The sequence below is a fragment of the Erythrolamprus reginae genome, chromosome 1 (assembly GCF_031021105.1).
Source record: "Erythrolamprus reginae isolate rEryReg1 chromosome 1, rEryReg1.hap1, whole genome shotgun sequence".
Lineage (NCBI taxonomy): Eukaryota > Metazoa > Chordata > Lepidosauria > Squamata > Dipsadidae > Erythrolamprus > Erythrolamprus reginae.
In genome coordinates this window covers 400,845,982-400,869,126 of record NC_091950.1, presented here as the reverse complement: position 1 = coordinate 400,869,126, position 23,145 = coordinate 400,845,982, and the positions used below count along the sequence as shown (strand labels likewise).

Genomic DNA, 23,145 nt, shown 5'->3' with positions numbered 1-23,145 from the left:
CCAAACTTGGTCCTTCCTTATCAGAAAATCCTTTTTATCCAATGTAAGCAAAATTCTTTAAGTCAATTTAAATATCCTTGTAATGATTGGGTAATAGGTTCATGTGTAGTTATCCAAAGAAGCTGAATCAACTTTGAGCCAGTCACGATCGAACTCCTGGCTGGGGCAGAGTTAGTCTGCAATACTGCATTCTAATCACAGTGACACCCTGGCTCTTTAAACATGTATGCCATCCATCTCACCAAGGCGGCTCTAGGCGGCTTAATACACTGAATAAAATGCCATGTAAAATAATTAAAACAATAAATGCAGATCTTAAATTTAAATAAAACTGATCAGAATAAAGAAAGAGGGAGCAACATCCCAATTAGGGCCAAAGATTAGTTGGGGTAGCCATGTCTTCAAGGCCTTTACGGTATAATCTAGACCAGGGGTCTCCAATCTTGGCAACTTGAAGCCTGGTGGACTTCAACTCCCAGAATTCCCCAGCCAGCTTTGCTTCAGCTCCCAGAATTCTTGGAGTTGAAGTCCACCAGGTTTAAAGTTGCCAAAGTTGGAGACCCCTGATCTAAACACTGACTAAAGCACAAGACCCTACCTCAGTTTTCTACTTGACAGCTTTAAAGCACAGTTTCCCAAACCTTGTCCTTCCTTATCAGAAAATCCTTTTTACCCAATATAAGTAAAATACTTTTTTACTCAGTCAATTAAAATCAATTTAAATGTCCATGCAGTGACTGGATAATGGGTTCACGCCTAGTTATCCAAAGGAAAATCACGTTTACCCAACTTACCCAGATTTAGGGAGCACTGCTTTAAAGCAGACTCATACTGCCTTCAATATCCACCCCAACTCAACTATTTGGTCGACAGTGTCCATAGCCCTTAACTACTAACATGCTAACTGAAGTGATGGGAGTTGTAGTTGAAAGCATCCAGGTTGTTTAAAGAAGGCATTGCTGGAGGATGGGAAGAGTGGTTCTTTTGCCCAGGTCAGTCTCTGAGAAAAAAAAGCTCTTATTTATTATTATTTTTAAGCCAAACGAAGACTATGGTTGCATGGGGGACGCATTTGCAATGTTAAAACAAAATTCCTAAAAACACTTATAAAGCCAGGTAGCACATAGAGCAAGGCACTGTGAAATAAAAACATAATATTACAAGAGAAAAATTAAAAAGAAATCCCTACATTATAAATCAACCTCTAACTTTCCTTGAAGCGGAAATTTAACATTTTCCTTATAACTTGGGGAATTGCTGACCATAAAAGAATTTCATGCTGCCCTCTAATGGCTCACTGTGTGTCTTATTTTCTTTCTTTCTTTTTTGGATAAGCGAGATTTATTGGGTACATAAAAAAGGCAAGCAGATGGCTTTGCAGAAAATAGGTGGCAATGTTTAAGAAAACAGGAATTTATCCCGGGAAAACAGGAAGGGGTGAAAAGTAGCTCAAGGCTGCCTTCTCTTGAGGTGCTTTGGTGTCAGAAGGAGCAAAAGGAACGTTTACATAATTCAATTCAATTCAATGTATTAGATTTGTATGCCGCCCCTCTCCGAAGACTCGGGGCGGCTCACAACAACGATAAAAACAATATTATAATGGCACAAATCTAATACAGTACAGTGTTCCCTCGATTTTCGCAGGGGATGCGTTCCGAGACCGCCCGCGAAAGTCGAATTTCCGCGAAGTAGAGATGCGGAAGTAAATACACCATTTTTGGCTATGGACAGTATCACAAGCCTTCCCTTAACACTTTAAACCCCTAAATTACCATTTCCCATTCCCTTAACAACCATTTACTCACCATTATTACCGGTACTCACCATTGAATAGTGATCCTGATATTTATAAACATAATTATTTATTAACAATAATTTTTTTTTTGTTATTTATTTGCAAAAATTATTAGTTTTTCGGATGGAAAAAACCGTGGTATAGAAAAAAACCGTGAAGTATTTTTAATTAATATTTTTTGAAAAACCGTGGTATAGGCTATCCACGAAGTTCGAATCGAGGGAACACTGTATTAAAAATAACTAAAACCCCTATCATAATTAAAAACCAAACAGCACATACATACCAGTATACTGTACTACTCTTCCTGCCTTCCATAAACTCCTTAAAACCCACCTTTGTCGTCAGGCATGGGGGAACTGAAACATCTTCCCCTGGGCATGTCTAATTTATGTATGGTATACTTGTGTGTATGTCTGTTAGTATATGGGGTCTTTTTAAAATCTTTAATATTTTAAATTGTCAGATTATTTATGATTTGTTTCCACGTGTTGTGAGCCGCCCCGAGTCTTCGGAGAGGGGCGGCATACAAATCTAAGTAATAAATAAATAAACATACATACCAAACATAAATTATAATGAGCCTGGGGGAAGATGTCTCAAATCCCCCATACCTGGCGGTATAGGTGGGTCTTAAGTAGTTTACAAAAGACAAGGAGGGTGGGGGCAGTTCTAATCTCCGGGGGGAGTTGGTTCCAGAGGGCTGGGGCCGCCACAGAGAAGGTTCTTCTCCTGGGGCCCGCCAGACGACATTGTTTAGTCAATGGGACCCGGAGAAGGCCAACTCTGTGGGACCTTATCGGCCGCTGGGATTCGTGCAGTAGCAGGCAGTTCCGGAGGTACTCTGGTCCAATACCATGTAGGGTTTTAAAGGTCATGACCAACACTTTGAATTGTGACCGGAAACTGATCGGCAGCCAATGCAAGCCAGGGAGTGTTGAAGATACGTGGGCGAATCTGGGAAGCCCCACGATGGCTCTCGCGGCCGCGTTCTGCACGATCTGAAGTTTCCGAACACTTTTCAAAGGTAGCCCCATGTAGAGAGCGTTGCAGTAACCGAATCTCGAGGTGATGAGGGCATGAGTGACTGTGAGCAATGACTCCCTGTCCAAATAGGCACCAGGCACCAGTTGCTACTATATTAGCAACTGTTGCTAATAATGTTGCTACTATATTATCTGTCTCAATAAAATGGACTTCTAATATTTCTCTGGGTTGGTGGATCCTGGTCTGATGTACCACAAAGGATTGACGGATGGGGAAGATTGACAGATTCGGGCTACCCAAGCAAGAGACATGGGTCCAGGATGGTAAAGAATTAGGCTGTGGGCATCAGATGATATTGGGGACAGGAATGGAGAAAAGAAGGAAGTAGGGAAAGGGGGAGGGAGGAAAGGAGGAAAGGAAAAGGGAGGAGAAAGGAGATAGGGTGGTAGGGAGGGGGAAAGAGTGAATGAAAGAAGGAGAGGGAGAGGAAGGAAGGAAGGAAGGAAGGAAGGAAGGAAGGAAGGAAGGAAGGAAGGAAGGAAGGAAGGAAGGAAGGAAGGCTCATTGTTGATTACAATGGAATTGGTCCAAAGTGATACAGATTTCCTAAAATGAGGACTCATGGAAGGCTTAGGTCAAATTCTGATTCAACCCTGACCTGCAGTCAGTTGCTCTGTCAGATCCAGGACTGCAGGTCGGGGTACAGCATCACTGGACATTTACATAGGACCAAAGCTATAGCAGAAAGCTAATGTCTATTGGTCTCTTTTTGCTTATTCACTTGTCTGATGCGGAAGAGCAATCTCCAGCTGTCAGGCTTCAAAAACCAAGAAAGATATACAGTATGTGATTCTTCCAAGCAGACTTCTTCATGGTTCCTCACCCATAGAGGGAATCCTGCCAAACTAAAGTATCCTGTCACCGCCATAAATCATGTACTCTGGGAACTATTAGGGAAAATTGAAAGACTAAAAATCCAACGACCATTCAAAATGGTTTCTCTACAAAAATAATAATCTATTTTTAAAAAAAATATATTTTTATTGATTTTTCTTTAAGGTAAACAAGACAAACAACATTTAACATTTAAAGGAGCTACCATTGCTCCACTAAGTATAGAAGTCTTACTAATACAAAAAAGAAACCTAATTGTAATTGTAATCCCCCCCCCTTGCAAAAATAATAATCTAACTGCATGTCAAAAAGAGTTCTAAATTAGCCTCCTGGACAGATATTCTCCAACTATTTCCTCCACATTACTTTTTTCTACCAGCAGCAAATCGCCTTTCTTCTCTCAGCATTTTGTCTCCACCTGGTGTCCTTTCCCTTGGGATGCTGCTTCCTCAGATTATCTTCTGCTCTTACATCCATTACTGTTTCAGTCTCCTCCTAGCAATCTCCCTGTCTTTCTAAATCGTACAAAACGTCTACGATGGCACAGTAGTACAACAATGGGCATAACCAGCTCAGCAATTCAGGAGTTCAACAGTCCGTCTGCGCTTTAATCTATTTGTGGCTTGTTTCATTGGCCGAAATCATTCGTTTCATTTAAAAGGAACGTAGCCCCTGGGTTCCTTCTCCCCTTTGTTTTTTTTTCTACCTGCAGACTGGATGATGGGCAAAAAGGGAAAATAAATAAATAAATAAATAAAATCAAGTTTGGCTTTCGGCTCACTCACAAAGCTTCTCGCAGTGGTGAGAAGATAATGTTGCTGAGATCATCAATATTCATGCAAGCAAATCTGAATGGAGGCATCTTAGTTAGACACTGTTCTGTCGGGCTCTCTGGTAGACTCCTCCCAAAAAATCACAGGTATAAATTTCAGAGACACACACGTTTGAAAATTCAAAGCAATGTTCTTTATAATGAAAATTCACTTAAACCAAGCCCTCTTTTGGTATAGCAAAGAGCACTCGTCTCCAAACAAACTGGTAATTTGTACAAGTCCCTTATCAGTTCTGTGATACTTAGCTTGCAGCTGTGAGGCAATTCACAGTCCTTCCTCTTTCACAAAGTGAAACACACTTTGCTTTAGTTTAGTTTCAAAGCGGGGGGAAATCAGCACACAAAAGGTCAAAGTCAGTAAAGCAGTCACGAAACACAACAATCAGATAATCCTCCACAATGGCCAAACCCACAGGCTGCTATTTATAGCAGCCTCACTAATTACCACAGCCCCACTCAACCACAGGTGGCCTCATTTTCTTTGGTAATAATCTCTCAGTTGTTGTTGCCTATGCATCACTCTCCGCATGCGTGGCTGTATCATTAACTCTTGTTCTGAATCCAAGGAGGAGCTAGATAATTGATCTCCTTCTGAGCTGTCTGCCCCACTCTCCTCCTCCCTGTCACTCATGTCTTCTTGGTCAGAGGAGCCTTCATCATCAGATTCCACCCGGGGGGGGGGCAAAATAGGCCTGCAGCATGTGGATGTCTCCCCCACATCCACAGTCCTTGGGGCAGGAGCAGGGCCAGAGCTAACTACAACAGACATATGCCTTCTGAAAGCCAGAAAGGGGTAGGATTTTCTATGGGGTGGGGAGAGGAACAGTGATGGAAGAACCAGCAAACGCCAGACTTCAATGCTACCATATGAGGAAAACCACAAGGCAATCAATAACTATTGTTGGTTTTTTTGTCACCTGCAAATCATAATCTGGGAAATTCTGTGGCATTTTGCCAACACTTACATCACTGCTAAGAAGGTTTGGGCTACAGAGACCGTATTCTGATCTGCTTCATCTGCTCCAGAACTGAAAGGAAAAGGCAGCGAGAGCATCAAATTTAAGCATCAAACACTGAGCTGCATGATGCTGCAGAACCTTTTAAAAGCTCTTAGTATCTGCCTCTGCCTTGAGAATGGATGGGTGAAATGGGTGCTACAAGCCTTGTGGAGATTGAAGGCATACTGCACTGCCAAACCCCTCCACCACCACCGCTGCAAATACTCCTTCATGGAAGTATCAGGATCAAAATACAGTGGTACCTCATGATATGAACCCCTCGCCATACGAACAACCCGAGATACGAACCCGGGGTTCGGAATTTTTTTGCCTCTTCTTACGAACTTTTTCCCTCTTACGAACCCGCCACCACCGCCGAGAAGCCCCGCCGCCCGGCTGTCGCTTTTTGAAACAGCCGGGGGGCTTCTCGGCGTCCTCCTGAACCCGAACGCCAAACCCGAACTTCCGGGTTTGGCGTTCGGGAGGCCGCCGAGAAGCCCCCCGGCTGTTTCAAAAGACGACAGCAGGGTAGCGGGGTTTCTCGGCGGCCTCCCGAATGCCGAACCCGAAAGTTCGGCAAAAGTTCGGATTCGGAAGGCCGCCGAGAAGCCCCCGGCTGTTTCAAAAGGTGACAGCTGGGTGGCGGGGCTTCTCGGCAGCCTCCCGAACGGAAGTTTGGCAAAAGTTCAGGTTCGGGTGGCCGCTGAGAAGCCCCGCCGCCCGGCTGTCACCTTTTGAAACAGCCGGGGGACTTCTCGGCGGCCACCTGAACCTGAACTTTTGCCGAACTTCTGGGTTCGGCATTGGGAGAACGCTGAGAAGTGCCCGGCTGTTTCAAAAGGTGACAGCCGGGCGGCGGCATTTTTTTGCGGTTTTTTTTTCGTTGCCCGCATTAATTCATTTTACATTGTTTCCTATGGGAAACAATGTTTCGTCTTACGAACTTTTCGCCTTACGAACATCCCCCAGGAACCAATTAGGTTCATAAGATGAGGTATGACTGTAGATGTCTCAAGTCTCCGCAACACCTAATGCAGGGGTGGCGGACTCAAGGCCCGAGGGATGGATCCGGCCCATGGGATACTTAGATCTGGCTTGCAGGGCTGCCCTGAGAACAACAAAGGACCGGCACACAGTGTCTCTGCCAGTGAAAACGGGTTGCCGAACTCTGTTTTTGGCAACAATGGCCTTCTGCAACCCTCTGCCAGCAAAAACAGAGCTCTGGCTCTGTTTTCATTGGGAGAGAGTTAGAGGAGGGCGGCACAGCCAAAAACAGAGCTTGGGAACCTGTTTTCACTGGCAGAGTGCTTGGGCCACCACAGCCCTCCCCCATATAAGTGATGTGGAGCAGGCCATGCCCACCCGTCACACCCACCCCGGTTCCCTGAGGTCAAACAAACCCTGTTGCAACCCTCAATGAAATTGAGTTTGATGCCCTTGACCTAAGGCCATGATGGCAAACCTAAGGCCCACGTACCACAGGTGGCACACGGAGCCATATCTGAGTGCACGTGAAGCATTGCCCTATGTCAGCACATGTGTGCTGGTCGGCTGATTTTTGACTTTTTGGAGGGCAGGGGAAGCCGTTCTCACCTTGCCTGTGCTTCAGGAAAGCCTCCAGGGCCTGTGGATGGCGAAAAATGGACCTAGTGGGCCTACCGGCTCCAGAGGCTTTCCTGAAGCCTGAGAGGGCAAAAAATGGTCCAACAGGACTATTGGAGGTTTGAAGACTCCACTGAGGCCTGTGCGCATGTGCGTGGGGAGTGTAAGGTAGGAGTGTACATGTATGCACGAGGACCTTGCATTATCTATCTATCTATCTATCTATCTATCTATCTATCTATCTATCTATCTATCTATCTATCTATCTAATTATTAGATTTGTATGCCGCCCCTCTCCACAGACTCGGGGCGGCTAACAACAATAAAAAGACAACGTAAACAAATCTAATATTTAAAAAAACTAAAAACCCCAAATGCTATTGCATGCGCTCCTGCCCTTTTGACACCCAAGCAAAAAAAAGGTTCGCCATCACTGATCTAAGGCATCAATTTTTAAACCCACTCAAAAATGGAAAAACTGGAAAGCTTGTCGGTCACCTATATGTCCCCCAAGCAAAACACAGCAAGTGCACAGTGTCAATTCATCCTCAATCTCCATAGTCCCCTCGCTTTTCCATCAGCTATTCTTCTTCCACAAATCTTTTGATCACCAAATCCTATTTTTGCTACTCCAAAACACCTTTGAATGGCAATGACCAAAAATCCTGGAAATCCTGGAAATGTGTGAAATTGTGATAGCCCTTAAATTGGCAATATTTTTTTAAAAAAGAAAAACTAAACATCCCAAATCTAGGAAAAGAGAACATTTTAGCCCCACTCACACATAGCATCATTCTGACAATCATCTCCTTTGCCCAATTTACAGGTGAAACTCAAAAAAATTAGAATATCGTGCAAAAGTTCATTTCTTTCAGTAATGCAACTTAAAAGGTGAAACATTATTATTATTACTATTGTTACTATTATTACTATTACAGTGGTCCCTCAATTTTTGCGGGTTTGAACTTCGCGAAACGGCTATACCACGGTTTTTCAAAAATATTAATTAAAAAACACTTTGCTGTTTTTTTTCCCTATACCATGGTTTTTCCCGCCCGATGACGTCATACGTCATCGCCAAACTTTTGTCCGCCTTTAATAAATATTTTTTTTAAAATAAACTTTAATAAATAAACATGGTGAGTAATAATCTAAATGGTTGCTAAGGGAATGAGAAATTGCACTTTAGGGGTTTAAAGTTTTACGGGAAGGCTTGTGATACTGTTCATAGCCAAAAATAGTGTATTTACTTCCGCATCTCTACTTTGCGGAAATTCGACTTTCGCGGGCGGTCTCGGAATGCATCTCCCGTGAAAATCGAGGGAACACTGTATTACAGTGATCCCCCGTTTATTGCGTCCCCAACCATTGCGAACAGGGTACTTCGCTATTTTTCAACCCGGAAGTCAAAAATACCATCTACGCATGCGTGCCGGGCACGCATGCGTAGATGGCAGCGGCTTCCCTGGGTCTTCCCCCTCTTGCTGGCGTCAGCGAGGAGTTTCCCCACCGCCTACGCAAACTCCTCGCTGCCGCTCGCCCGCCCTTCGCCTGCCCACGCCGTTCGCTCCCCCCTCTTGCTGTCGGGAGGGCGAGAAGCCCTCCCCAGCACCCGCTCGCCCGCCCTTCGCCCTGGCGGAGAAATTCCAGCCCCCACCTGGTCCCGCCCGCGGCTCGGCTTCCCTGGCTGCTGCTCCGGTCGCCCGATCGTCTCCTGCCTCCCGTGCCGATGTTCCCTGCCAAGCCTGGCTCGGATTCCCTGGCTGCTTGGCGGGGGGGGGGGGGGGGGCTCGGCCGAAAGGAGCTGGAGACGCAGAGCTGAACACACCCCTTCATCCCCAAAGGCCGGCCTTTTTGTCTGGGAGGGAAGATGACGTGCCGGTGGCACAGGGGCGAGGGGCGGGAGGCAAATCGCTGCGTCTCCAGCCCCTTTTGGCCGAGCCCCCCCCCCCCTCCGGCCAAGCAGCCAGGGAAGCCGAACTGGGCTTGGCGGGGAACATCGGCACGGGAGGCAGCTTCTGCCGGACATGGGCAATGGGCGGGACAGAGAAGCGGGGAGAATCAGGAGGCTCCTTTGGCAGCTGGGGGCTGCCTGGCTTTGTTGTTTTGGCTGCAGCGGGTGCCAGGCAGCCTCCAGCCGCCAAAGGAACCTCCTGATTCTTCCCGCTTCTCTGTCCCGCCCATTGCCCGTGTCCGGCAGAAGCTGCTGCCTTATTGCTCTTTGCCGGCGGGATGCAAAGTGCTGGGGTGGGAGGGTGTCCTGACAGCCCCCCCCACCCATATGCTTCGCCTCCCGCCGGGCAAGAGCGCTCGGGTGGCAACTTCTTCTAGATACGGGCGATGTCCACGCTCTCTCTCGGCGCTTTCGAGCCGAGTCCGTGAGCGAGTTCGCTCCCGGACTCGGCTCGAAGGCGGCGAGAGACAGCGCCAAGGAACGGGCCTGTCCACGCTCTCTCTCGGCGCTTTCGAGCCGAGTCCGTGAGCGAGTTCGCTCCCGGACTCGGCTCGAAAGCGCCGAGAGACAGCGCCAAGGAACGGGCCTGTCCACGCTGTCTCTCGGCGCTTTCCAGCCGAGTCCGTGAGCGAGTTCGCTCCCGGACTCAGCACGAAAGCCCCGAGAGACAGCGCCAAGGAACGGGCCTGTCCACGCTGTCTCTCGGCGCTTTCCAGCCGAGTCCGTGAGCGAGTTCGCTCCCGGACTCAGCACGAAAGCCCCGAGAGACAGCGCCAAGGAACGGGCCTGTCCACGCTGTCTCTCGGCGCTTTCCAGCCGAGTCGGGGAGCGAGTTCGCTCCCGGACTCAGCACGAAAGCCCCGAGAGACAGCGCCAAGGAACGGGCCTGTCCACGCTGTCTCTCGGCGCTTTCCAGCCGAGTCGGGGAGCGAGTTCGCTCCCGGACTCAGCACGAAAGCCCCGAGAGACAGCGCCAAGGAACGGGCCTGTCCACGCTGTCTCTCGGCGCTTTCCAGCTGAGTCGGGGAGCGAGTTCGCTCCCGGACTCAGCACGAAAGCCCCGAGAGACAGCGCCAAGGAACGGGCCTGTCCACGCTGTCTCTCGGCGCTTTCCAGCTGAGTCGGGGAGCGAGTTCGCTCCCGGACTCAGCACGAAAGCCCCGAGAGACAGCGCCAAGGAACGGGCCTGTCCACGCTGTCTCTCGGCGCTTTCCAGCTGAGTCGGGGAGCGAGTTCGCTCCCGGACTCAGCACGAAAGCCCCGAGAGACAGCGCCAAGGAACGGGCCTGTCCACGCTGTCTCTCGGCGCTTTCCAGCTGAGTCAGGGAGCGAGTTCGCTCCCGGACTCAGCACGAAAGCGCCGAGAGACAGCGCCCCCCGGACCCCCAACCCGGGTTTGGGGGGCTGCTAGGAAGCCCCCCATGCCGGCGGCAAACAGCCGCGCCGCCCCCAATCTTCGGCTCCTCGCTAGCGCTGTGGGAGTAAAAACACCGTCTGCACATGCTTAGACGGTGTTTTTACTTCCGCATCGCTACTTCGCGAAAACCCGCTCGTTGCGGGGGCTCCTGGAACGGAACCCTCGCAACGAGCGGGGGATCACTGTACTATTATTACTATTATTATTTAGATTTGTATGCCGCCCTTCTCCGAAGACTCATAATAAATGAGAAAGACTCATTCCATGTAAGGCAAGATAGTTCAAGCCATTATTTGTCATAGTTGTGATGATTATGGGGTACAGCTTATGAAAACCCCAAATCAATCAATCAATAAAACAAGGATTGTACGTAGAACAATATCAGACCTCTGAAAACTAAGCATGCATATGTACTCAGCAGTTGGTTTGGGCCCCTTTTGCAGCAATTGCTGCCTCAATGCGGCGTGGCATGGAAGCTATCAGCTTGAGGCACTGCTGAGGTGTTATGGAAGACCAGGAGGCTTCAACAACGACCTTGAGGCAGTAATGGCCCGAGGGACAGATCCGGCCCATGAGGTGCTAGATCTGGCCTGCAGGGCTGCCCTGGAAACAGCGAAGGACCGGCTCATGGTGTCTCTTGCCCCCAACAATCAGGGTCCTCATTTTAACCACCTCGGAAGGATGGAAGGTTGAGTCAACCTTGAACCTGGTGAGATTTGAACTGCCAAATTGCAGGCAGCCAGCAATCAGCAGAGGTAACCTGCAGTACTGCCCTGTAACCACTGCACCACTGTGTACCACCACAGCTCCTTAAACATTTAGTTTAAATTTATTCATCAAAACGTATATGCCACCCATTTCACAAAGGTAACCCTAGGCCGCTTAGACATTGAATAAAATGTCATATAAAATAATTAAAATAATAAAGTGCATGTAATTTTGAAGATATTCGTGAACTGGGAGAGCCATGTTAACAAGGTCAGCCAATGAACAGGCATAGCAACTAAGTCAGCTAATGGGAGTCTGTGCAGAGAATCAAAATTAAAACTTCAAGGTTAAGACCAGGTGTGATTCAGTCCACTCTCTGCTCTCCACTCTGTACTCTCTGTGCTTGTCTGCTCTGCTGAAATGGAACTAACACTCCTGCTAGTGTTTACCTGTAACTGATTGAAGAAGAATTCTACTTGTGGTATTGTACATATATATATTATTATGTTTATAAAGAAGTTATTGAATCCAGTTGAATCAGTCATCTGTGTGTGCTTCTGGTTTTGATTTGGCAACAAACTTTAATAATTTCTTTTTGGTATAAGAAAGGGATCAAAACTGTTTGCTCAGATTGGAATTTAATTATTTTAATTTAATTTAATTAATTTAATTTAAATTAAGGTCCTAAGCTAAATATACCCCTCACAGAAGCAACGTGAGGAAATATTATTTTACTGAAAGAGTAGTAGATGCTTGGAATAAACTTCCAGCAGACGTGGTTGGTAAATCCACAGTAACTGAATTTAAACATGCCTGGGATAAACATATATCCATTGCAAGATAAAATACAGGAAATAGTATAAGGGCAGATTAGATGGACCATGAGGTTTTTTTCTGCTGTCAGTCTTCTATGTTTCTACACTTAGCAAGTCAATGTTCCTTTTTTGCAAAAATTGGAAAAGACTACATCTAAATCTAAGTTCTCCCATCTTCAAACTGCGGGATCTACCACTAAGAGCCTCTTTCTCCCAGAACCAAGCAATATATCACCTGTTACTTGAAGGAAGCCATTTTCAGTGGGACTAGTACTTTACCATGGGATTGGAGTCTGCAATGAGATCACGCAATGAATCCAGAAAGCCCTGATCTTCCACCATTTGGGCATTGATGTCATGCAGTTTGGCCACACAGACGGCAGCGGTCTTGCGCACGTACGGGTCTTCATCCTTCAGACACTTCCGGAGAGGTTCACACAGGTATTCAGTGATCTTGTCCACGCGGATACATCCCATGGTGCGGACGGCTAGTGCACGGATCAGGGGGTTGGGATCCTCACAGTCCTGGCAGGAGGAAATTAATAAATATAGAGACGGGTTCTATGCAACAAAACATTACAAATAAAAACATAAGAACATAAGAAAAGCCATGCAGAATCAGGCCAAAGCCCATCGAGTCCAGCATTCTGTGTCACACAGTGGCCCACCAATTGTCCATGGGGATCTTATTTATTTGTTTGTTTGTTTGTTAGATTTGTATGCCACCCCTCTCCGTAGACTCGGGGCGGTTCACAACAGCAATAGAACAATTCATAACAAATCTAATAATTTAAAAACATTTTAAAAACCTCATTATTAATCAGACATACATACAAACATACGATACATAAATTGTATAGGCCCGGGGGAGATATCTCAATTCCCCCATGCCTGGCGGCAAAGGTGGGTTTTAAGGAGTTTACGGAAGGCAAGGAGGGTGGGGGCAGTTCTAATCTCCGGGGGGAGCTGGTTCCAGAGAGTCGGGGCCACCACAGAGAAGGCTCTTCCCCTGGGACCTGCCAAACGGCATTGTTTAGTCGACGGGACCTGGAGAAGGCCAACTCTGCGGGACCTAATCAGTCGCTGGGATTCGTGCGGCAGAAGGCGGTCCCAGGAATATTCTGGTCCGATGCCATGAAGGGCTTTATAGGTCATAACCAATACTTTGAATTGTGACCGGAAATTGATCGGCAACCTTGAGCAGGAGAAGGCAGAAGCTTCCCTTTCCCTTGACCCACAACAAATGGTAGTCAAGGGAATCCTGCCTGTCTCAACCAACATAGAGGCGGCACATGGACATCCATTTCACTTGGCATCCATGAATCTGTCTAATCCTACCTTGAAGCTATCAAGGCTGATAGCTGTGACGACATCTTCTGGAAGTGAATTCCATAAACCAACGACCCTCTGGGTGAAGAAATATTTCCCTTTATTTGTCCTCGCTTTCTTACCTATGACCTTTAGGGAGTGCCCCTTCGTCCTAGCATTGTGCGATAGAGAAAATATTTTTTTCTCTACCCACCTTTTCTATCCCATGCATGATTTTATACTCTTCAATTAAGTCACCCCTTAAACTCCGTCTTTCAAGGCTAAAGAGACCAAGGCGTTGCAACCTGGTTTCATAAGGGAGGTGCTCCATTTCCTTGATCATACTTGCTGCCCTTTTTTGCACCTTTTCCAGTTACATGATATTCTTCTTAAAGTGAGGTGACCAGAACTGTACATAGTACTCCAAGTGTGGTCTCACCAAAAGCTTTTATCCAGCTTTTCCTATTCTGGGTCAAACTACACCTGGAACATCACAAACCACTCCATGTTCTGGAGGATTTATTATTTGGAAAACTGCAGATCTCTCTTAGAACAGGTGGATTGCCAGGATCCTGAGAAACCATCTAACGAACAATGTAACAGGAGATCTTTGAAATGTTTTGCACATATCTAATAGCAGCAGTTCCCAAAAAATGGTTGTCTGATCTGCCTCTAAAAGGACAATATCATTTTGACCCTTTCAAGTGTCAATGAGTTCCTTCTTACCCAACTTACTTTAACATTACAAAAGGATCATACAAATGTTACTACCGTGCAGGGAAATTATAATGCAGATAAGTGGAAAGTTGATTTAAGGAGAAACCCCCTCCCAACCTATATTCTGGGCTACATCAGGGAGAGAAGAAAAATGATCTTGATCAGGAACAAAGACTGAATTAGATATATTCATCAGAAATGCATTCAACTCTTAAGCAGAATCCTTAGATTCGATGATTAATTTTAAGTTTTCTAGTTCCTGAAAAAAATGATAACAGATTTCCAATTGTAACCGAGTCCCTTTTGCTCAAAAGTGGTTTCCTCTCCCCCCCCCCTTCCCCCGGTCTGCCAGTAAAGAAAGGAATCTCTCAATGTAATTTCTGCTGTCCAGTAAAATTACATTAGCAGCCAGGAAATTAATGGCTTGGTAATTAACTATACTGGACACAGTATCAAGATAGAAAAGAAGCTGAGAAAGTCAGCTAGGACAGAGCAGCACCATTGTAAGATTGCATTTTGGAAGCTTATGGGGGGGGGGAAGGAAAAGAGGTGAGAACCTTTCTAAACAAAAATGTGATGCGTTAGGACAGTGATGGTGAACCTAGGGCACGTAGAGCCATATCTGACGGCATGCGAGGCGTTGTCCTATATCAGCTCCAGTGCATGCCAGTTGATTTTCTACCTTCTTTTCAGCTGCTTTGCTCTCTCCAAGATTTAGGAAATCTTCCTGAGCTTTGGGGACAGCGAAAAATGGCCCAATGGGCCAACTGGAAGTCCGGAGGCTTCAGTGAGGCCTATGCACAGGCAGGAGGGGCAGCGAGGGGGATTTTATTTATTTATTTGTTTGTTTTTGTGTGTGTGTGTGTGTTTGTTTGTTTGACTTTTATGCCACCCCTCTCTGAGGACTCGGGGCAGCTCACAACATAAAATAAAACAATGCAAAAACATCCTAAATCCAATTAATGAAATATAAAATCTTTAAAAAATCTTAAAACCCCCCAAAACCATAAAAAAACAGTCATTCCCATTCAATCAACTTTCATTCACACATTCATCAGCCTCTGGGGCAAGGATCTAATGGCCTCAGGCCTGGCGGCATAAATGAGTCTTAAGATTCTTGTGGAAGGCAAGGAGGGTGGGAGCAGTACGAATCTCTGGGGGGATCTATCTATCTATCTATCTATCTATCTATCTATCTATCTATCTATCTATCTATCTATCTATCTATCTATCTATCTATAGAAACATAGAAGACTGACGGCAGAAAAAGACCTCATGGTCCATCTAGTCTGCCCTTATACTATTTCCTGTATTTAATCTTACAATGGATATATGTTTATCCCAGGCATGTTTAAATTCGGTTACTGTGGATTTACCAACCACGTCTGCTGGAAGTTTGTTCCAAGGATCTACTACTCTTTCAGTAAAATAATATTTTCTCATGTTGCCTTTGATCTTTCCTCCAACTAACTTCAGATTGTGTCCCCTTGTTCTTGTGTTCACTTTCCTATTAAAAACACTTCCCTCCTGAACCCTATTTAACCCTTTAACATATTTAAATGTTTCGATCATGTCCCCCCTTTTCCTTCTGTCCTCCAGACTATACAAATTGAGTTCATTAAGTCTTTCCTGATACGTTTTATACTTAAGACCTTCCACCATTCTTGTAGCCCGTCTTTGGACCCATTCAATTTTGTCAATATCTTTTTGTAGGTGAGGTCTCCAGAACTGAACACAGTATCTGTCTGTCTGTCTGTCTGTCTGTCTGTCTGTCTGTCTGTCTGTCTGTCTGTCTACTAGATTTGTATGCCGCCCCTCTCCGGAGACTCCAGAGAATCAGACTCTGATTCCAGAGAGCAGGGGCCCGCACAGAGAAGGCTCTTCCCCTAGGTCCCACCAAATGACCTTGTCTTCGGAGTCTTCGGAGAGGGGCGGCATACAAATCGAATAAATAATAATAATAATAATTGTCTAGTTGATGGGACCTGAAGAAGGCCGACTCTGTGGGACCCAACCAGTCGCTCATGCGGCACCATATTATATACAGAAAATTCACACCAAGTTATTATTTTGCTACTGAAATACAGAAAAGACACATTAATATTGCAACTTACTTTCACAAAACTGTTCACAGCCATGATGGCCATATCTGGCTGACTTTTGGCATAGTTCATCAAGTACAGATACACCAGCTTCTTTAGCTCCAAGTTGTCCGTCTGCATGCAATTCACTACATCAGGGAAAAGGGAACTGGACAAGAAGGAACAGGCAGGTTAAAGCAGTAATTTCTAGACTGATGGCAGTGGTTAACATTAACTAGAGAGATTCAAATTTAAGACCCCATTTTGTTAAAGAATTCCTGGTGACTTTGGGTCTCAGAGTCTCAGCCCACTTAATGCACAGTATTACTATAGATCAGTGTTCCTCAACCTCAGCAATTTTAAATGTGGACTTCACTTCCCAGAATTCTCTGGGGAATTCTGGGAATTGAAATTCAAATAGTTTGATGTTTCTGAGGTTGAGGTTAAACACTGCCATAGGGATAAAACAAGGGAAATCTATACTGTCTTAATTTCACTAAGAAAACATCATCTGACAACCTCTAAGTTTTCAGATAAAGTCATGTTTCATTTGCAAAACACAAACTATATCATAGGCCTGTTGTGGTCCGCCAGCAGCCCATGAAACTGGTAGCAGATCTCATCAGAGAAGAGGCTGATATAGTGATGCATCAGCAGCCTGTGCAGCTGGCACCCAGGTTGGACAGTGAGGAGGCTGGAGAGGATTCGGTACCAGAGGTGGAGATTCAACCAAGGCCTTCAGAACCTCCAGAACCTCCCATCAGTGACGAGGAAGAAGAAGAGGAGTTTATTCTTGATGCACGGGCACGCAGAGCTGCCAAAAGGCAGGAGTGGTTCCTCAGGAGGAAGTCTCCACGAGAGTAGGCTTGGGGCTAATTGGTCACTCCCCTAGCCTATTTAAGGGATGATGACGCAGGCAGCAATTTGCAAGGAACAACGTCCATTCATATGCCTTCGTGGTTTGAATTCAGAAGCGTCTGCTTGACTCTTTGTTTCTCTGGGCATGCTTCCTGCAAATTGCTTCAGGGCATTTTGCCAACCATTGTAAACTTCCTAATATCTTCAAGACTTGCTTATTTCATGAACTCGTGCTGGCTGTTAATAAAGTGGAATTAACAGCCGGTGTTCAACAAAGACTGTTTTACACTGTATTTGTGTTTGCCAACTGCTAAGAAAGCTCATTAGAAGTCTTTAATTTAGTAAACAAAGGTTTGGACATAATTTGTTTGTGCTGCGTTCTTTGTGGTTCATACCTGGGGCAGAATAAGGCCTAACAATCTAAGGCAAACATTTTGGAGGCCATGTTTGATTTCTGCAGAAGGCCTGTGGCCATTTAATCACTAGGCAAAGCAAACACTGAGACATTTGCTCGGCATTTAATCCTTTCCCCCTCCTGCCTCATTAAAACTTACACCTGGGTGAAGAAGTGGGGAAAATGGCACAGGAAAGCCTTTAGAGAAATGTTACCTGACATCCTTCCCCACCGTCATGGCAGCAATGACTTTTTTCACTGCTTCCTTCCTCTTCTCCTTTTTTTCATTGTTGAGTTCAGCTTTCAGTTCAAATATTTCCCCTGAAGGCAAACATACGAGGACCACAGTCAAGAGAGTTTGGCGAGAGCAAACTAATCCACCCCTGTTAGTACTATGTGTATAACTAGTTGGGTTTTACAATATATAACTTAAGCCAGCAAGTGTGGTTAAAGAGTTAGCACACTACTGCTTTAAGAGCTGGTGTTGCAATCTGCTACAACAGGAAGTCAGCAGCATTTCTCTTAGAGCTTTGCGACTCTCCCTGATATCTCTCTGGTTCTATGCTGGTTTGTCTATATGACTATTCCATTGTAAAGACTACTGTGTGTAGTAAGAACTATGTGTTCTAATGTTGGTCTGTATATGTATTGAGTAAGACTTGCATTGTATATTATTATTATTATTATTATTATTATTATTATTAATTAGATTTGTATGCCGCCCCTCTCTGCAAACTCGGGGCGGCTCACAACAATAATAGAAACAATATATTACAAATCTAACAATTAAAAATAATTAAAAACAAACCTTATTAAAAAACAAAGCATACACACAAACATACCATGCATAACTTGTGTAGGCCTGGGGGGAAAGGAATATCTCAATTCCGGCATGCCTGGCGACAGAGGTGGGTTTTAAGGAGATTGCGAAAGGCAAGGAGGGTTGGGGCAATTCTAATCTCTGGGTGGAGCTGGTTCCAGAGGGTCGGGGCTGCCACAGAGAAGGCTCTTCCCCTGGGTCCCGCCAGACGACATTGTTTAGTCGACAGGACCTGGAGAAGGCCAACTCTGTGGGACCTAACCGGTCGCTGGGATTTGTGCGGCAGAAGGAGGTCCTGGAGATATTCTGGCCCGATGCCATGAAGGGCGTTATAGGTCATAACCAACACTTTGAATTGTGACCGGAAACTGATCGGCAACCAATGCAGACTGCGGAGTGTTGGTGTAACATGGGCATACCTGGCGAAGCCCATGATTGCTCTCGCAGCTGCATTCTGCACAATCTAAAGTTTCCGAACACTTTTCAGAGGTAGCCCCCCATGTATTGAGACTATTGATTGCTGTTGACTGTTACTGACTACAATATTTGCCTAATGTAAATAACATTTATACATTTAGTGTATGTATTTGAAGTACTGCTCATATCTCTGAGATATTAGTTGAATATCCCCCATCTCCACATTCCTCTGTTCAGGGGTAGCACAGCTTACTCCTCATCTTCTAACAACCCCATCCAACTACATATTCTGCCTTCAGCAATGGACAATAGAGGCATCCAGGAAATCCTTGCCCTTAGGATCAGGAACACCATCTAAGGTGGTCCTCAGAATCTGCCAAGATCCAAACATATAATTATTAGGACAGATACAGGCAGTTCTTATTCAGCAACCAGCAGTTGGGCCGGTCACTTGGTTGTTGTAGCTAAATGACAACATCAAGATTTTTACCCTTTTCCTTCAGCTTAGCTTTGCTTTGCAGACTTCCAAGGATTGTAAATGGAAGGAATCGCAATAGCACTTAGACTTATATGCCACTTCATAGAGCTTTTGCAGCCATCTCTAAACCCACCTCTGTCGCCAGGCATGGGGGAACTGAGATACTCTTTCCCCCTAGGCCTTTACAATTTTATGCATGGTATATCTGTATGTATGTTTGCTTTTATAATAAGGGTTTTTAACTGTTTTATTGTTATATGCTGTTATTATTACTGTTGTTAGCCGCCCCGAGTCTACGGAGAGGGGCGGCATACAAATCCAATAAATAAATAAACAAACAAACAAACAAACAAACAAACAAATAAATAAATAAGTTTACAGAGTCAGCATATTGTCCCTAACAATAATTTCCCCAACCTCGGAAGGATGGAAGGCCGAGTCAACGTCGAGCCTGGTGAGATGTGATCTGCCAAATTGCAGGCAGCCAGCAGAAGTAGCCTGCAATTCTACACTCTAACCACTGTGCCGCTGCGGCTTTGTTATAAAGGTCTTTTTTCCCCCCATAAAGTTTTATAGTCGTTAAGATTACTTTTTCACCATGCTTGCAACTGTGAAATCACTGAATGAACCATTCACTAAACAAGGACTACAGTACTTCTATAGCAAATTCACTGCTTTTAAAGTAAACTAAGTTATCTTAACCATAGGCTGTAAAAATGACCTTAACACATTAATTGCATGGTGTGAAGCAGTGGTTCTCAACCTGAGGGTCGGGACCCCTTTGGGGGTCAAATGACCGTTTCAGAGGGGTCACCTAAGACCATGGGAAATGACAAATTTCCCATGGTGTTAGAATCAAAGCTTCTATTATGGCGCCTTGGAACATATTTTTACAATCCGACCAATCAGGCGTTTACAGTGGGGGTGTCCCTCTGACCTTCCCGCCAATCAGCTTAAAGCTCTGTTGGTAGAATTGGGGCTAGATTTATGGTTGGGGGTCAGGTCAACACAACATGAGGAACTGTATTAAGGGGTCGCGGCATTAGAAAGGTTGAGAACCACTGAGTGAAGGAACCCTTTCTCTTCAGCTTACGCAGTGCTTAACTGATGTTAAAAGAACAGATTCCTCTTTACCAAGAACGCAGGGGAGAAAAATCCAAAAAGCACAAGGCTCAGTTTCTTTCGGAAGCTGTTTGGTGCAATCATTCCAGCTTCTCTTTGGGTAAATGGCTCTGCAATTAGGCACATTCACCAGACCGTGGTTTTGTCAATACACTGGTTCCCCCACGGGAGCAATTTTTTTTGTGAGAGTTCTCACTAAATGCTTTCACAATTTAAGCATATAGAATAGTAGAAAAGACTATGCTCAAAAATGCCACAACTTAAGATATTAGCAGCAGGGTTAAAGACATTAAGGATTTTTAAGTGCTTTGCCAACCTGGAGACAGCACTTAACAGTTTTGCACGAAAGTATTTGCTCCTGTTTTAAAAATATCTTTGCCGCTTCATGGTATCAGAGCTCGGTGGGAAGCTACGCAGATTTCTGATACCATTTGGGAGCGAAGATATGCCAAAACTCAGAACATCTGAAAGGAGAGCAAATACTTTTTCATGGAACAGGCTGTTCCAGGAGTGGTTTGGGAAGCCATCTGTGGTGTTTTGGCTGTCTGCAATAGTTTGATTTTGGGAACGCGGCATTTAATTTTGGATTTGATTAATTTCACACATCCCTGCTACAAACCTGCATTCAGTTTGAGCCAGAGAGAAAGGGAGAACACGACTGTCAAAGGAGCTTCTGACACATTGGTCACCTACCACAAATATCTCATGTTTATCTCGCTTCTCCAAAACCCGAGACCAGCTGATTTGAGTGCAAAGAGACACACAAACTGGATTGGAGCACACAGTCTTTCTCAGCCTCAGTGACTTTAGGTGTGTGGATTTCATCTTTCGGCTGTGGATCATCTTTCGGCTGTGGCGAGGAGGGCGTTTGCCCAGGTTCGCCTGGTGCACCAGTTGCGGCCCTATTTGGACAGGGAGTCATTGCTCACAGTCACTCATGCCCTTATCACCTCGAGGTTCGATTACTGCAACGCTCTCTACATGGGGCTACCTTTGAAAAGTGTTCGGAAACTCCAGATCGTGCAAAACGCAGCCGCGAGAGCCATCGTGGGGCTTCCCAGATTCACCCACGTTTCTTCAACACTCAGTGGCCTGCATTGGCTGCCGATCAGTTTCCGGTCACAATTCAAAGTGTTGGTTATAACCTTTAAAGCCCTACATGGCATTGGACCTCCGGAACCGCCTGCTACCGCACGAATCCCAGCGGACGATAAGGTCCCACAGAGTTGTCCTTCTCCGGGTCCCGTCGACAAAACAATGTCGTCTGGCGGGCCCCAGGGGAAGAGCCTTCTCTGTGGCGGCCCTGGCCCTCTGGAATCAACTCCCCCCGGAGATTAGAATTGCTCCCACCCTCCTTGTCTTCTGTAAACTACTTAAGACCCACCTATACCGCCAGGCATGGGGGATTTGAGACACCTTTCCCCCAGGCTTATTATAATTTATGTTTGGTATGTATGTGCTGTTTGGTTTTTAATTATGATAGGGGTTTTAGTTTTTTTGTTTTTTGTTTTAAATATTAGATTTGTGCCCGTATAATACTGTTTTTATCGTGTTGTGAGCCGCCCCGAGTCTTCGGAGAGGGGCGGCATACAAATCTAATAAATAATAATAATAATAATAATAATTATTATTATTATTATTATTATTATTATTATTATTATTATTTCAATTTCTGAAATCTGGGAGCTGAAACCCAGGTATCTTAAAATCACCGAAGTTGAGAAACCCTGGAATGATTTGATATTACACTGCAATAGGAACTGTCAAATCATTCTAGCATTTATAAATGATGATACTGAAGAGAGGGGAAATTAAACACCCTTTTAAGCAAAAGGGCAGAATTAGGAAACGCCCCGTGAATCAGGAGAGCAGAAGAGGGGGGAGAAGGGAGAAATCATCAGTTTATTTAAGGATTGTGCGACTTCTGGGGGTTGGCAGCTATGAAGATCAATAGCCTAGCTGGAAGCCAGGAATCTCCATTACTTAAGAGGGGGTGGGGGAAGAAAAAGAAGTGGTAATGCAAGAACAGACAGGCTCTGCAAACCTCTGATAGTCAGGGATGATCAGAACAGCAGGTGTATAAATGGTCTTATCCAAGCTCACAACCTCAGCAGGAGAGCTACTAGCTGAGACGCAAAAATGTAATCCCAACCTCAGCAATCAAGTGGTAAGTCTAAAAGTCCCTTAGAGGTAAAACACAGTCTACCTTATTAACTGCCTGAAGGGTTCCACATGTAGTGGGAGCAGATAAAAAAATCTGCCCCCTTTTCTTTTGTAACAAGGAAATTCAGCAGAGCCTTCTCCCATTACTTTGAATTTTTTTAAAAAAACTTAAATTCGGACTTATTTTTTTAAAAACAAACTCAAACTCAACCCAGACAAGACGGATTGGTTGTGGGTCTTGCCTCCCAAGGACAATCCCATCTGTCCGTCCATTACCCTGGGGGGAGAATCATTGACCCCCTCAGAGAGGGTCCGCAACTTGGGCGTCCTCCTCGATCCACAGCTCTCATTAGAGAAACATCTTTCAGCTGTGGCGAGGGGGGCGTTCACCCAGCTTCGCCTGGTGCACCAGTTGCGGCCCTATTTGGACCGGGAGTCACTGCTCACAGTCACTCATGCCCTTATCACCTCGAGGCTCGAATACTGTAACGCTGTCTGCATGGGGCTACCTTTGAAAAGTGTTTGGAAACTTCAGATCGTGCAGAATGCAGCTGCGAGAGCAATCATGGGCTTCCCAAGTTATGCCCATGTTACACCAACACTCCGCAGTCTGCATTGGTTGCCGATCAGTTTCTGGTCACAATTCAAAGTGTTAGTTAAGACCTATAAAGCCCTTCATGGCACCGGACCAGATTATCTCAGGGTCAGCCTTCTGCTGCACGAATCCCAGTGACCAGTTAGGTCCCACAGAGTGGGTTTTCTCCGGGTCCCATCAACTAAACAAT

General features: G+C 45.4%; 1 protein-coding gene across 6 annotated transcripts in view; it reads right to left on the bottom strand.

Annotated features, from left to right (window-relative positions):
- AP2B1 (adaptor related protein complex 2 subunit beta 1) overlaps positions 1-23,145 on the bottom strand; it is a 138,575-nt gene that overhangs the window by 100,646 nt on the left and 14,784 nt on the right. For all 6 annotated transcript variants that reach the window (XM_070735155.1, XM_070735153.1, XM_070735152.1 and 3 more), the window contains exons 3-5: positions 17,576-17,681; positions 16,142-16,277; positions 12,282-12,527 (exon numbers count right to left, since the gene is read on the bottom strand). In XM_070735155.1, coding sequence (XP_070591256.1) covers positions 12,282-12,527; positions 16,142-16,277; positions 17,576-17,681 — 488 coding nt within the window. The remainder of the gene's footprint in view (positions 1-12,281; positions 12,528-16,141; positions 16,278-17,575; positions 17,682-23,145) is intronic.